We start from the raw sequence: 16,403 nt of genomic DNA, 5'->3' as shown, positions 1-16,403 counted from the left end.
GTGATATACCAAGAGAGAGAGGTAATAGTATTGAAAGTAGAAGTCCTCAGGATAATTTTTTGGGCGGGTTTGTCATTTATATGGTTTAATTTTCAAATTTGATAAAGGATTTTCTCAAGTAAGTGCTATATAGAACTGCATTCTATACAATTTATTCCAAGTAAAGCCTTAATGAAGAGTGAGTTTTCACAATGGAGGGAAGTAAGAAGTGGGGTCCCCCAGGGATCTGTACTGGGACCGGTGCTTTTTAATTTATTCATAAATGATCTAGAAGTAGGGGTAAGCAGCGAGGTGGCCAAATTTGCAGATGATACCAAACACTTTTGGGTAGTGAAATTCAAAACGGCTTGTGAGGAGCTCAAAAAGGATCTCTCCAAACTGGGTGAGTGGGTGACAAAATGGCAAATGCGCTTCAGTGTTGGCAAGTGTTAAGTGATGCACATTGGGACGAAAACCCCCAATTTCAAATATTTGCTGATGGGATCTGAGCTGTCGGTGACTGACCAGTAGAGAGATCTTGGGATCGTGGTGGACAGCTTATTGAACGTGTCGACTCAATGTGCAGCAGCTGTGAAAAAGGCAAATTCCATGCTAAGGATCATTAGGAAGGGGATTAAACTGCTAATATTATAATGCCCTTATACAAAACTATGGTGCGGCCACACCTGGAGTACTGTGTACAATTCTGGTCACATCTTAAAAAGGACATTGTAGAACTGGAAAAAGTGCAGAAGAGGGCAACCAAAATGATCAGGGACCTAGAGCACCTTTCTTATGATGCAAGGCTACAACACCTGGGGCTTTTTAGTTTAGAAAAAAGACAACTGCAGGGAGACATGATAGAAGTCTATAAAATCATGCATGGTGTAGAGAAAGTGAAGAGAGAGAAATTCTTCTCCCTGTCACATAACATTAAAACCAGGGATTATCTCATGAAATTGATTGCCAGGAAATCTAGGACCAATAAACAGAAGTACTTTTTCGCACAACGCATAACGCACTTGTGGAATTCTCTGCCACAAGATGTGGTGACAGCCAACAACCTGGATGGCTTTAAAGAGGGGTGTGGATAACTTCATGGAGGAGAGGTCTATCATCAGCTACTAGTTGGAGGGTTATAGGCCATACCTCCAGCCTCAAAGGTAGGATGCCTCTGAATATCAGTTGCAGGGGAGTAATAGGAGAGAGGACATGCCCTCAACTCCTGCCTGTGGCTTCCAGCGGCATCTTTCACTGTGTGAAACAGGATGCTGGACTAGATGGGCCTTGGGCCTGATCCAGCAGGGTGTTCTTATGACTTACTCCCAAGTAAATGCTATATGCATAGGATTGTAGCCCAATAACATATCCCAAAAATGGTTATATTGTGAGAAAGGGATAAATAAGGCTTCCTTTAAAAAAAAAGTAAAAAAATGTACTGTATGTGCATATTTGTGAGAAGAAAGGAAACTAGTGGGCTGTACGTGTGGCCAAATACATTGTGGCATTTTCAAGAACTGTGAATTGTGTGTATGAAGGTACTACCTGCAAACAAGTGCTCAAGACCCCTTCAGTTGATAGTCTTTGCTTAGTCTTGCATGGGGTGAGGATGAGAAGGCTGAGATTGCAAAGGAGGAGGAGAAATGGAGGCAATCCTGATAGAAGACAGGATGAAGAGAAGAGGCGGCATGGGGGCTTTAGAAAGAGAACATTGCTATTTTCCACACTACCACTTGCAATTAACCAGTCTAAGGGCAGGATTCCTTTACTCACAGCCAACTAAGGGGAGAATTTAGCTCTAAATAGCCAGGCGCCAAGTGCTGGTGTAAATGATGGAGATTTGTTGAGACAAGTAAACATCTTTACAGATAGAGAAAACCATGGGCTGTTTCTTTCTAACCTAGGGTTGGACCTGCTCACTACTAGCCCCACCTATAGTTACCCCTGGCTCTCTTCCTTCCCCTCCGCCCCCCAGCCCCAAGAGGCAGCAGCCTCCATTGCATGTTATGCTGAACACAGGTACAGAAGTACACTTCCTATCTGTACCATGTATGTGAAGGGCTGGTATCCAGGCTCACTTTTAAAATGATCACATGTGCAGTCATTTACATAAACATGTATACAAGTGTACAGAAATCTAAACTTGTAGAGCATAACCTCTGAATCAGGCTAAAGAAGGCCAATGAATGGCAGCATTTGTGGGGATGAAGTAGATCTGAGCAAGGAGGAGGAGTCTGGATATAAATGCAAGGGGTAGTGGAGGGACATAGAAAGTGAAACCAAAAGTAAACAGAACATATTATTGCAGTCCTGAGAAAACTTTTTGGGAGGCATGTATCCGCCCTTGTAGAAGGAAAACACCTATTATGGCAGCAGGTGATAAAATAAACCCCATTTGGGAATATTTTAATGAAGTTCCAGTACCTTTGGAAAAGATGAGCATGACTGTGAAATGCAAACAGTGCAATAAGGAAATGTAAGGCCTGGTTGCCCGAATGAAACAGTGATATGAAACAACATATGAGATGTGTGCACCTATCTTCTAAAAATGAAACTTACATCTAACCCAGAATATGAATTAAGGTTATATTAGACCAGTGTTTCTCAACTATTTTGGAGTCATGGACCAGTATGTTCTTCGTGCACAGTTTCCCGGACCAGCAGTTAGTAAAGGAATCACCCACCCTCACCACCACCCCTACCCCCAGTGATTGTACAGTGTTACTGTACACCACCCAGAGCCTCTGGATGGGGCAGCTTATAAATGTAATAAAATAAATAAATAAATAAATAAATAATACCCCCAGTGATGTCATGCTCAAAGGGGGCAGGGCCCAGGGTCCACAGAGGTCATTTCTAGGCAGGCAGCCCTTGCTGCTGGATTACGTTCATTTTGCTTCCTCAAAATGAACATTATCCAGCAGCGAGGGCTGCCTGGAAATGAGCTACAGAGAGCTCCCGGTGGCGGCCCCCACCAGCCCAAAGTTTTTTTTGGAGGGGGGGCATTATTAGTGATGCCTCATGGACCGGCACTGGTCCACAGACCGGTGTTTGAGAAACACTGTATTAGACAACAAAAATGCACTTTTATTAGAAAATGATGATTAAGTAGAATCTTCCTGACTAGTGATTTAAAACATTAAAATTGAGTCCTCCGATGAAGCTATTTAAATCAAATCAATCCTATTTTTCTGGGCCTTTATCCCAACAAAGAGTCAAGATCTTATAAGCCGAAGAGACAGGGGGCCGTTTTCACTATCACAGGTGGTTCATCCAGCAGAAATGGGATTGTTAGCTTGAGATTGAGCCAGCATGGTGTAGTGGTTAGAGTGCTGGACTAGGACCGGGGAGACCCGCGTTCAAATCCCCATTCAGCCATGAGACTAGCTGGGTGACTCTGGGCCACTCACTTCTCTCTCAGCGTAACCTACTTCACAGGGTTGTTGTGAAAGAGAAACTTAAGTATGTAGTACACTGCTCTGGGCTCCTTGGAGGAAGAGTGGGATATAAATGTAATAATAATAATAATAATAATAATAATTTCAAACAGCTACTTGAAGATATTATTCACTATTCTGTGAAAAACGCATGGGCAAGAACTCCAGTACTCATTTTGTAAAAGCATTAATTACATTACATTTAGGAGGAAAAATTAAAGCATTATAGCTATTTCCTCACCCCCTAATTTCAACTGATATCTTCAACTGTTTTGAGAACTTTGATGAAAAAGGTATAATAAATAATAGTAATGATAATACAATTGAAATTGTACTTGGTTGATGCAAATAAACTAGTGTACAAATAATCCTCCAATAAGATAGTTTACTTTGCCACAGACATTTCTGAGGCACTCTTATCTGCACAAGATAAACTAAGAAGAATGGCCAAATTTATACAGCCAAACTAGACATGATGTGGGAAATCCATGATCAAATGTTACAATGTCTTTTTCTTGGTTAAAAGCAGTCCCAAGGGGAGGAGGAAAGATTTGGATGGTGATTCTTCCCGCCCCCACCACACATCATTTCCCTTAGTTAAATCCCATCCCCAAAGCTGCTATTAGCTGGGGGCAAGGAGGAAGACAGTTATTTTTGTACCCATCTTTCCCCCTCCACTACATCATTTTGGGAGGGTGGATTGAAACTGGAGAAACAGTGCCAGGGGAAGAGTTCATCCCTACCCCCTTGCAACAAAGCACTAATGGAAGTCAAGCATGTATAACAAGCAAGCTATTTTTAAGCAAAGAAAAAGATGTCATAAAATCTCAGATCTTCCATGGCATGTTTAGTTTGGCGATAAGAGGATCTCAATGACAAGAGAAAACAAGTTGTTCTAGTAAAAACTAATCAGCCTACTTTCCATTCACTGTCTCTACATCTGGACTGAATCTGGTGCAAATCGAGGCCCACAAGTTAGATCTCATGCGCCTCAAATGTTCATGTGTCTGCCATCTTGGATCAGGGTGGATGTCATCATTACAAACTTCACCATTGATGTGTCCCTGTGTGTCACTCACTACAGCTGTTCCAAATTTGGTTCAAATCTGTTAGACTGTCCACAAGTTACTGCACATGCACCTCAAAAATTTACATGTCCACCATCTTGAATTGGGGTAGACATCATCACAATCTTTACCATTGAGGCGTCCCTATGTGTCCCTACAGCTGTAGCAAATTTGGTTCAACTCCATTAAGCAGTTCACAAGTTAGCTCACTTGCACCTCAAAGGTTTATGCTTCCACCATCTTGAATCAGGGTGGATGACATCATCACAAACTACACCACTGAGGTGTCCCTGTGTGGCACTCAATACAACTGTATGTAATTTGGTTCAAATAGGTTAAGCAGTCCTAAAATTAGCCCACTTGCACCTCAGATGTTCATGCAGCCATCATATTGAATTGGAGTGGATGACATCATCACACTCCACGCCATTTGGGCATCATTATGTGTCTCTACGGCTGCAGCAAATTTGGTTCAAATCAGTTAGGTGGTTCACAAGTTAGCTCACTTGCACCTCTAAAGTTTACATGTCCAGCATCTTGGGTCAAGATGGATGATATCACAAACTATGCCACTGAGGTGTCCCTACAACTGTACCCGATTTGGTTCATATTGATCCAGGCGTTGCAAATTTGATAGGGGGGACACATGGAGGGACACACACACACAGAATGCCGGGTGATCTCATAAGCCTACTAGAAAGTAGGCTAAAAAAATCAGGCACTATACTAAAACTCCCAAGTTGATACGTTTCATTTTCAATGTGTAACATGGATAAACAGTATAGTGTGGATTAGTTAAATGTAAAATGTAAAATGTCCACATTTGGTGACAACATCCCTTGAATTTCTTTACCAGATCCTAGGGACAAACAACGGGTGACTATTGCCATCATGACCTTCTTTGCAAGCTTTCCAGAGAAATCTAGCTGGGAAAAGAATGCTGCTAGATGAGCTGGACCAAAGATCTAACCAAGCAATGTGGACAAGAGGGTTTTTTTTGCTGCCAAGGCCAGTGAACGGTTAGCTAGTTTTACACATTAAACAAGCTTGACTTGAATAAAGGCTGGGGAAGAAATGTGCACATAACTACTGTAACCATTCACACATATGATGAATATTCATATACCGCTTTTCAACAGAAGTTCCCAAAGCAGTTTATATGTGTGTGTGTGTGTGTGTGTGTGTGTGTGTGTGTATGTATATATATATATGGCCCACTGTCTCCAAAGGGCTCACAATCTAAAAAAAGCACAAGAATAAGATAGACATCACCAACAACTACTGCAATGATGCTGTGCAGGGGACGGATAGGGTCCGTTGCTCTCCCCCACTCAGTAAAGAGAATCACCACTTTTAAAAGGTACCTCTTTGCTCAGTTAGCAGGGGACACCAAATTGTTAACTGAATAGAAGTGTACTGTACTCTGAAATACTTTTTTAAAAAATAGCGAAACCATTAATAATTCCAGTGTGAAATAACTGAATTATCAAGAGATGATCGGCCACAGGCACATGAACACAAACCATTTCTTGTTAGTTTCATAAAATGTAAAGTAAAGTAAATTTGTGCTGTCGAGTGGGTGTTGACTCCTGGCAACCACAGAGCCATGTGATTTTCTTTGGTAGAATACAGGAGGGGTTTACCACTGCCATCTCCATTAACGTTAATGTATGTTTAAAGTTGTAGAGCAATCTTTGAACTACGCCTTTCTACTGTTGCAGCTACTAATGGTCACTTCTCTTCATCAGGCAACATCAAGTGAAAACAGAAAAATAGGAAGGAAGAATAAAAAACAGGTACAAGTGTCTTACAGAGGCTGTTGAGGAGAGCGACATGACTGTGCATATCCAAGGAGGAAATGCAGATGATCAACAGCCTCCACTCTTCTTTAGCCTGCATTGCCTTAAGGATTTTGCAGTGCTTTATAATAAAGGGCTAGTATAAATAGTCACATTAGCCTGTCTTGGTCTCCCTAAACTTTCGCGTCCTCAAAAATCTAATTATTCCTGGTAACTTTTGAAGATCAGAGCAATTTATTTTTGTCAAATGTGACTGAAGATTAATGGATACAATCAGGAATAATTTGGCAAAAACGTATCAAACACAGAGAAAGCAGAATTTGTTAAGTGAAGCATCAAACTTAATATGAGAGCAAATCCCCATGAATGAAGAGCAACAATACACAATTCATTAACCAAATGCCTCTGATTATTTCACACTTCAGAAAGCTACTGAAACGATCAACATATATAGTAAGAAAAAGATAAATATAGATTAGCTTCAACTTCTTTTTTGTTTAGTTCTATTGACAGAGACAGAAACTAACATTCTAATTCTAAATAAGGGCTGCACAACTCGGCCTTTCAGCTGACTACAACTCCCATCATCCCCAACCACAGCAACCAAATCAGGAGTGATGCGAGTTGTAGTCCAACAGCAACTGGAGGGCTAAAGTTGTGCAGCCCTGTTCTAAATACTTCTAAATCCATTATTTGCCTGCAGTACCAGCAATGAAACCTGGCTTGTACAAGCTGTGGTGGCAGATAGACAATGAGCAGTTGCAAGACTGATCACCTTCATATTTATCTAGCAACCTCATCAGAGCATGCCCCTTCATGAGACCTGGAAAAACATGGCCAGAAACAATGCAGCTGCAGAAAGCATAGGTGAGTCACCAAGCATCTGGCTGCTTGGGCACACGCTTCATTCATCCTATGGGTGAACTATCCCTGTTCTGCCCCTTCTATAGAAACAAATTATGCTTTTTTTCCCTTTTTCTTTTTTTTAAGTCAAGCATTCTTAAATTTTAAGAGAGTAGGCGAGGCAAAACAGTTAATGGATCACTCTGACTATCTTGAAATGCTAGTGCAATATAGAATAACTTTTCTGAAAAATGTTTTGCCAGCACCAAACATATTTCATGTGACACACACACACACACACACACACACACACACACACACACACACAACTGGTCTTCTATGTTGTGCAGAGAGATTGCCTGGCTTGTTAATTATTTCCTTCCAATGATGGCTCGCCTCCATTTCCTCATAGGCTCTCTCAGTCATCCCTGTTCATTCATGCTATTACACAGGATACCTGTATCTCTGTCAAGGCTATCTTGATCAATAAATGACTGTGGAGAGCCATTATTTTTCTCACTGCAGTGAACAGAACATTATTTCCTTGCCCACCATTGCCCTTATGCACATACTTCTACTGCGTAGGAATGATGGGAGTGAAAGATGACAGCTCAACTGAAGGAAGTTCAGTCAGTTTTGGACCATGTGCAGACTGTGGCTTGGCGAGGAACAGCTGACCAGCAACCAAGGTGGGATACAAATGATAGAGAAGTGCAGAGAACCAAGCAGGGAAAGTCACTGCACGTCTGGCAACGGGAAGGAGGTTCACCAAGTCACAGTGCCATCACAAGAGGTCCAACTGAAGAGTCACCAGATAAAGGACCTGTGTGGGAGTGAGGTAGGGGTTCAAAGTACCTATTAGCCGGGCTGGATAAAAATAATTTTAAAAATTACATTTAAAACCTGCAGTTTTAAAAAAATCAGAAGTTTTTAAACAAGTTTTAAACATTGGGTTGTGTCCTAGGTTTTTGCTCTGCTCATAGAAGAAGAGTTATGTGAGCAAATGAGGTCCTTCCATGAGCAGAAAAGGTCCCTCCGTTCCTACATGAGCTCTGCAATTTGTTCAGTTCTCACATTCTGAATATTTATTCTTCATAAACAAAAAGTCATTTCCTTTTCATCTTATGAAAACAAACTCTTCTATCCAGTAACTAGCAGGTTTTGCTTCTGAAAGTTGTGGGCCCTAAACTATCTCTAAGAGAGCTAAAAGGATACATGAGCTGCAATTAGCAAACATTCTCCATGGTCAATTAGTTTGTGTAGCTAAAATTATTATTAAATTTTACAAAATATCTCAATAGTTAACTTGTTCTAGTGGTTCAGTTAACCAATTAGTGTGCATCAAGATACATGTACCATATATTTAGCAATTATTTAAACTAGCCCTTTTCCATGGAGACTTAAATAGCTGGTTTAAAATAGTCCAGTTTGAAATCAATCCATACTGTTACCAGGTGACTGGGATTCCTTAACTTTCTGACTACCTGGAGGTTTGGAATGTGGACAGTTGACAGAGGATGCTGGCAGACAAATCACCATTATGCACTCGTGGATCTTCAACAACACCTGTTCTTAGAGATGCTTGGTTACTGAACAGCGGAAACACTAGAGTATGGCAAATCAAAAAGGCAGCAGAAGGCCAGAGCTTGAAGGCACAAGGGCCTTTCCTGCTGTAGTACAAGAACATGCAACAGTTCTATTAGTTGGTTTCTCATGCTCTCACTACCAAGTTCAAGGCAGGTCAGAAGGCAAACCAGAGCCGTTTTCTAGGTGGAAAGGCTATTAGTACTAGCAACCAGATTAAAATTTAAGAAGTACTTCTGCAACTGGAAACGAGCTCTAATTTGAAAGAAAAGAAAGAAAAAAAGAATGCTTTATAGCTTTTGTTTATTGAATGCATTTAAAGAATGCCGCAATTTATTGTGGCTGGGGCTAATGGGAGTTGCAGTTCAGCAACATCAGGAGAGCCAAGTTTACCTACACTTGCCTTATAGCATGCAACAGTCTTACCAATTTCTGAGCTCCTCACCCTTTGACAGTAGGCAAGTATATCAGGGCTGCACAACACTGATCCTCCAGTTGTTGCTGGACTACAACTTCCATCATCCCCAGCCACAGTAGCCAATAGTCCGGGATGATGAGAGCTGTAGTCCAACAACAACTGGAGGGCAAAGGTTGTACAGCCCTGCTCTATATGTAGAAGAAACAGCTGGGCTTTGCCTGTTGGGTAGGTGATCATACTTTAAACATAATCATTTCCTTGAAGACAGTGTTTGTTGGATGGTCTTAAGTTTATCCAAAACTCTCGTTCATATTTTAGGAAGGAAAGCAATGCCCACATCAAAGCACAGTTGACTTCCATATTTGCACAACTCACCTCTTGTGATAGCATCTAAGGCACAGCCACTTCCTGTGGCACCTCCACCTATGATGAGGACGTCAAATTCACACGTGTTCTGCAAGGCCTGCATCTGGTTTTCTCTGGAAGGAAGGGAGCTTTGCATGTGTATGGACCTACATTCTGAAGCTTCAACAGATGAAAGATTACCCTGCAAAGAGAAATAAGCCAACATGTCACAGAGGGTATTCGGGAATAAAACTGGGATAGCATAGTTCTGAGAATATGAGCTGGGAGATCACCAGTAGGGAAGTGCACAAATCAATTTTTTTATTCGATTTGTGGCCAAATCGAATCACCCCGTATTTGTTTTGTGTCTAAATCTGTCCCCCAGATTCAATTTGGATTTGATTTTATTCAGATTGATTCAGACCACTTATAAAGGTCCTAGAGGCACCAAATTTGGGTGGTGGGCCGTGTTCCCTCTAAGACGTGCGCATGTGCACACGCTCACAAGTCTTTTGATGTCCACTGAGTAAATTTTAGATCCCACTCCGGATGAATTAGGAAGGCCCCACTCTGAATTCATATGCGCACACACTGTCTTGATAATGCCGCCCAGAACAAAACTCATTCCGCACACAGATGGAAAAAATTTGAGAGAATACTGGCGGTGGGTAGGTCTCCATGGGTGCCACCTACCACCCATATTTCAAGGCAATGGGACACTTGGTTGATTTTTAATGATTTTTAAAAAGTTTTTACTGATTTTGTATATTTCTGCCATAGGAAATAATGGGGATTTGAAGTCACCCTATCCTAACCCTAACATAGATCGCCAGATTTCAGTTTATTAAAAAAAAAAAAAAAAAGCTTAGCGCTAGACCTTGTAGAAGTGCAGTTATGGAGCAAAATGTGCGGTCACTATTTTTCAAGTGTTTGGATTCTTTGGTGTATAATAACTTTTTCTCATAATGAATCCCTATGAGGATTCATTGCACACCTTCATTTCTTCTTATTATAAAGTTATTGTACACTAAAGAATCAGAACACTTTAAAAATAGCGACCACACATTTTGCTCCATAACTCCACTTCTACAAGGGCTAGAGCTTAGCTTTTTTTTCCTTTTTAAATGAAAGCTGAGAATCTGGGGGAATTAACAGGAGGACTCTGAATTGAATCAATTGCTCCAAACTGGGTGAATGGACAACAAAATGGCAAATATGGTTCCATGTAAATAAGTGAAAAGTGATGCATGTTGGTGCAAAACTTCAAGTGTAAACTAATGGAGTTCAAGATGTCTGTACTAACCAGAAGAGAGATCCAGGGGTTATGATGGTAGCTCACTGAAAATGTTGACAGTGTGCAACAGCTGTGAAAAAGGCAGATTCCATGCTATGGATCATTAGGAAAGCAATCAGAAAAAAAGTTGCTAATATTATAATGTCATTATACAATCTATCTTAGCCACCTAATGGCGCAGTGGAGGAAGCAACCTGCCTAGAGAGCAGGAAGCTGTTGGTTCCAATCCCTGCTGGTGTGTTTCCCAGAATATGGGAAACTCCTATATCAGGCAGCAGCGATATAAGAAGGTTCTGAAAGGCATCATCTCATACTGATGATGGATTATACAATCTATAGTGTGACAACACTTGGAATATTGTGTATATAGTTCTGGTTGCCACATCTTAAAAAAAGATATCACAAAGCTGGGAAAGGTACAAAAGAGGGCAACCAAAAATGATCAGGGAACTGAAGCTACGGTATCATGCAAGAAAAGGCTACAGCGATGTTTAGTTTAGCAAAAAGATGTCTATGGAGGAACATGATTGAGATTTATAAAAAGTTGTTCTAGTAATAACTAATCTGCCTACTTTCCTTTCACTATCCTACAACTGGACTAAATTTGGTCTAAATAAGTTAAGCAGTTCACAAATTAGCCCACTTGTGCCTCAAACATTTAAACATCCGCCATCTTGGATCAGGGTAGATGACATAATAACAAACTATGCCATTGAGGTGTCCCTACAACTGTACCCAATTTGGTTCATACTGGTCCAGGCATTGGGGGAGACACACATGGATGTATGCATGCATGGAATGCTGCATGATCTCATAAGCCTACTGGACAGCAGGTTATATTATGTGTAGTGGGGAGAAAGTGGATAGAAAGAGTTTTTTCATCCTCTGTCACACAACATTGGAACCAGGAGTCATTCCATGAAAATGACTGGTTGGAGATTTAGAACAAACAAAAGGAAGTACTTCTTTATGCAGCCCATAATTCTTCTATGGAATTTACTGCCACAAGTTGGCCGGTTTTAAAATTGGAACATGGAGGACAAGTCTACAAATGGATACTAATCATGAGGGCTATATGTCACCTCCAGATTAAGAAGCAGCATACCTCTGAATAGCAGTTGCAGTAGAATAACGGCAGAAGAGGAGTGTGCCCTCATCTACTTGTTGGCTCCCTAGAATCATTCAGCTGTCCTCAGTGGGAAACAGGATGCTGAACCAGATAGGCTTGTGGTCTGCTCTAGCAGGCCTTCTACCCACCCACCCCAAGGGCAGCTCTGGAGTGGCACAGGGAGGCAGAGGAGTCCCTGGCTGCCATGTAGCCATGGCATCCAGGACATCCTGGCAGCAGCCAAACTACACATACTCCACATCCCTTCCCTGCTTTAAAATAGGGAAGGAAGGTGGGAGGCCCTTAACCGCCCCTTGGATAAGCAGTAGCCCAATGACCACACAATGTGCTTCCCTTCCCCACTTTGGAGCATGGAATGGAGGCAGGGGGGCAGTCCCTGGCAGCTGCTTGGCTGAGGCAGTCAGTATGCCTTGGATGAGTGGCAACCCAGAACCACCACCACCCTGCAAGTAGAGAGAGGAAGGGCCTGTTCCCCGCCTACTTTCCCTACTTTGGAGCAGAAAGGGGTGGGGGTCTCTGTTTGTTGCTGCTTGGCTGGAGATAGAGGGCAGGCAAACAGAATTTGGTTTGATGATCAACGCCAGCCAAGCATTGTTGCTTGCTGCCTATACAACTCCTTGTGCCCTTTAAGACTACAACAGCAAAGTACTGCAAAACAAACGATATTCAGCGGGTTTAAAAACAAAATTTAGCAGCGGATTCATCGCATAGTGAAACACAAGTGGATCCAAACCATCCACACTGCTGTGAGTACCTAAAATAGAGCTAAGAGTCTTGGGCAAGAGGACCTTAAACAGACATTAATGCACTTCCACAATTCTACTCACATTATCCTCAAGGTAAGTAGCACTATGGAAGTGCAACTGTGCCAGTTTAAGTATTTGTGGAAGAGCATTTCTGCACACAACTGCCAGTGCATTTTTTAGGTGTTAGCAGCGGCGTAGGCAAAATCAGAACTGCCTGAGTTTCACCATACAATATGTTGGCCAGCATTTATTGGTGTGGAATTTTTACCTCACTGCAAAATTTTGTTTTGCTTTGTTTCATTTTTGATACACATATTCATAAATTACCCAATTCCACTTAAGTGGTTATCTGTATAAAGAAAATTTAGAAAAACAAAGTCTACTTTTTAGAACAAATTTCAACATATTGATTTTATTTTTTGTAATGTTTATGGCTGTTAAATTTGCATGGTAAATTCCATTCTAAATTGCATTTTATTCAGGAGTACTAAAAATAATAAATTTTCATATTCAGTTTACGTTTCATATATCTCCAATGGTTGGTGGTGTGTGGTTTTTTTGGTGTGTGTTTTTTTTAGGCATGGGGGAGACACGTAACCTGATGCCTACACTAACAGAATAGACACGAGCTGAATGTGTCTTGAATTCCATTATCGGGAGTCACCACAGAAAAGGCCCTGGCCCTACTGCAAGGCTTGATAAATCTCAGCCATTACAGAGTCATGTCACCTAGACTAGGATAATCAGATGTAGTTATTTATTAAAATATGTATTTGTTCCAGTTTCTGTTCTAACTATGTCACTTATATAAGGGATAAGAAGAAGCCCATTTATCTTCCTCCCATAATGTCCACCATTAAGTACAGTAATTTTGTCAAGTGTCCACTGTCTGGCTACTCAAAGTTTGAAGTGGCTTTGAGATTCAAAGAAAATCTGTAAATGCCTGCCCTAGTGGGCACCCACACAAACTCTGAGGGCAGGGACACTCTAAGAAAAGCTTCTGCAGAGGACTTCCACAAACAAGCAGTTTCACACAGGACCATTAATCCATCTGTATAAGACTATGTTGACAAGGAATTTGCTTTCTGAATTTTAGCATACTGCATCAACAATGTGTGTTGGTGCAAAGTTTTATAAAGCTTCATTCTCCAAGTTAATACAACTGTAAAGCAAGGAAGCCAGTCAGAGGTTTCCTTTTAAAAAAGTGGGGGTGGGTGGGTTTGAAAGTGCACAATGCTGAAAGCCAGCTTGTTACAGAGTAAATGAGATGTTTCTAGGGGATATAGGATACAATCTGCGTGCATGCTAATTGAATTATGTCTTCTCTCAGTGCTAGTGTCGAAAAGACTCATTTAGAAAAAGCCACAGACCTCCTGCACTGGGTAGCCAATTAGAGTGCGTCTTGGGGCAACATCCCTTCTTGCATCTTGCAGACGCGAAGGTCTTTTGCCCCATCATCTATGTGATTGGCAGGCATTATTAAAAAGAGGACAGTTTGGCTGCCAGACATGCCCACATCTTAGATATGTCAACACCATCAATGGGCTGTCCTCCTTTGTGTCAATCCCTCCAGTTATATTCCACCTGCTGTCCTAGATTGGGTGTGAGCAGGCAATGGCTCCACAGGGAGAATACTGCTCAATGAGTGTGTGAGTCAGAATCATATGGAAGCAGAAAAATCATCTGTTATTCTCTTGTCTGGCCCTTTGTCTCAGCATGCTGCAAAGCTTCATAAAGAACGTATGTAGGATGCATATTCGTTCTTTATTTATTTATTAACTACATTTTTATACTGCCTTTCTGCCTTAAAAAAGGCACCCAAAGCGGTTTACAATATTAAGGAGACAAGAGAACCTACACCTCCAAAAAAGGTTGATGCCAGGGAACAGGGGCAGGTTAAGCTCTCCAGATGACACACAGACACACAGCTCCAGTCAGTCAGTTCTGGGGACAGCTGCAGCAGCCCCTCTGCTCAGACCAGAAAGTGGCCAGATGGAGCAGAGGTGTCACCACAGACATGGCTTTACACAGACAACTCTAGGGACACCAATGTCTTCGCCTCTTCCCCCCACTTTAAACAGCGGAAACCAGGGGGAGGGGGTCACAATGTGTGCTGAACCCTATGGTATGCACCCCACATACAGCATCTGTCTGTCTCTCTGTCATACACACACACACACACCCCACTAATCTCTACCACAATGCCATTCAATAAGCTGTGAACAGGCAGACCTCTTTGCAGCTTAAAAGGATCTTTGGAGGGAGCATGCCTAAGGGTATGCATCCTGGAGACATTTTCTCTCCTCCACCCACAGTGCCTGAAGCACTTCTAGCCTAAACGATCCTATTTAGCTGGAGAAAATGAGGTGCAAGAGAAGAATAGTCCTTTGACACCCACCTTCCCTTCCCCACACCTTCTCTTCCTCACTCGCTCACACACCTTCCCCTCACCTTTTCCCCACTTTCCCTCTTAAGTCCATCTCACTTTCCATGCTCCCTTCCCTGCCAACCTTCAATCACCCTTCACTTCTCCCTACTTATGCCATGGATCAGCAGCTGCCACCTGGCAGCAATTCCTCTTCCTTGGCTGTTGGGTGAGGCTGGCAGGCAAGAGGACCCCCAAGACAGCCATGCCCCTGGAGCACAGAAAATGGCTGCTGCCTAGACACTTCCCCAGAGCCAGCAGAAGGCCAACACCATTTTCCCGTTCCTTTCTTTAAGCTACAAGAGAACTCAGAGCACATCCCATCTTTGGGCTCTGGCTGAAGGACACCAAGCCCTGGCCAGCTAGGGAATCAGATATTTCAAAAAGAAATACCAAACAATGTTACCATCCAACAGAAAAACACTGATGCCTAAAAAATATACATAAATCTCTATATGCTATAAGACCTGTAGACAGTTTATTAACAAGATTTAATGGAACAACTTCGCTAAATAGCAGTATAAAACAGTATACATGGAAAACAAATAATCATAATTAGTATACATATCAATCAAAAACAGAGTACAAGTGATTCCTGTGTGATATAAACCCAAAATGTCCTTCTGGACATGGGTCTTCAAAACAAATACGAATGGAAAAGGAGTCCCAAACTTGTAATCCAATATCTCCCCCAAGTCCTTCTGAATAGAAATGTGCTCGGCAGCGAATCAATTCTACTAGAATCTGGCTGATTTCAGTGTTTCTCCCTCGAAATGAATCACCCCAAAGGGGTGATTATTTTCAAGGTCAAATTGAAACCAGCCAGATTCAAGTAGAATCTAGCCGAATCAATTCAGCCTTCGGTGAAAGGGGGTGGGTGGGTGGAGAGCCTCTGTTTGATATATTTTAAAAAGAAAACAGCATCACAAGGTACCCCCAAATTAGTTACCTTTATTGCAGAGCCTGCAGCAATGACTCAACCTGCCAGTGCCATCATATCCCTGCAGCCGCCAGCCACTCCTGTGAGGAAGAGGCAACTAGCACCTGCCTGCCTATACTTAAAGTTTTAAGGCTCAATTTCTCTGGCAGGAAAAACACCATAGTACTAGGGCTATAGCAGCAGTGGGGAGTCATCCCCCTCCCCACTGCCAGCCTCACCTGTCCCACCATGGCACTCACTTGCAGAGTTGAGAGCAGCTGGAGAGGTGGGAATCAGCCCACCATCCCTCCCCACAGCTGGCCTTGCTGGCCGCTAGCACTCAAATGAGAACTGCGCCAGGCTCCTGCAGGCTCTCCAATTAAGTCAATTAATTTCGGGGTGCCCCGGTGCCATTTTC

The 16,403-nt window shown here is 42.1% G+C and overlaps 1 protein-coding gene across 8 annotated transcripts in view; it reads right to left on the bottom strand.

Moving 5' to 3' along the window:
* The window catches only part of GPD2 (glycerol-3-phosphate dehydrogenase 2), a 128,589-nt gene that overhangs the window by 81,644 nt on the left and 30,542 nt on the right, over positions 1 to 16,403 (bottom strand). For all 8 annotated transcript variants that reach the window (XM_053283230.1, XM_053283233.1, XM_053283231.1 and 5 more), the window contains one exon: positions 9,503 to 9,674. In XM_053283230.1, the coding sequence (XP_053139205.1) occupies positions 9,503 to 9,674 (172 nt within the window). The remainder of the gene's footprint in view (positions 1 to 9,502; positions 9,675 to 16,403) is intronic.

This window comes from Hemicordylus capensis, chromosome 1 (assembly GCF_027244095.1).
Source record: "Hemicordylus capensis ecotype Gifberg chromosome 1, rHemCap1.1.pri, whole genome shotgun sequence".
In the NCBI taxonomy this organism is placed as follows: Eukaryota; Metazoa; Chordata; class Lepidosauria; order Squamata; family Cordylidae; genus Hemicordylus; species Hemicordylus capensis.
This window is presented reverse-complemented; position numbering and strand designations above follow the sequence as displayed.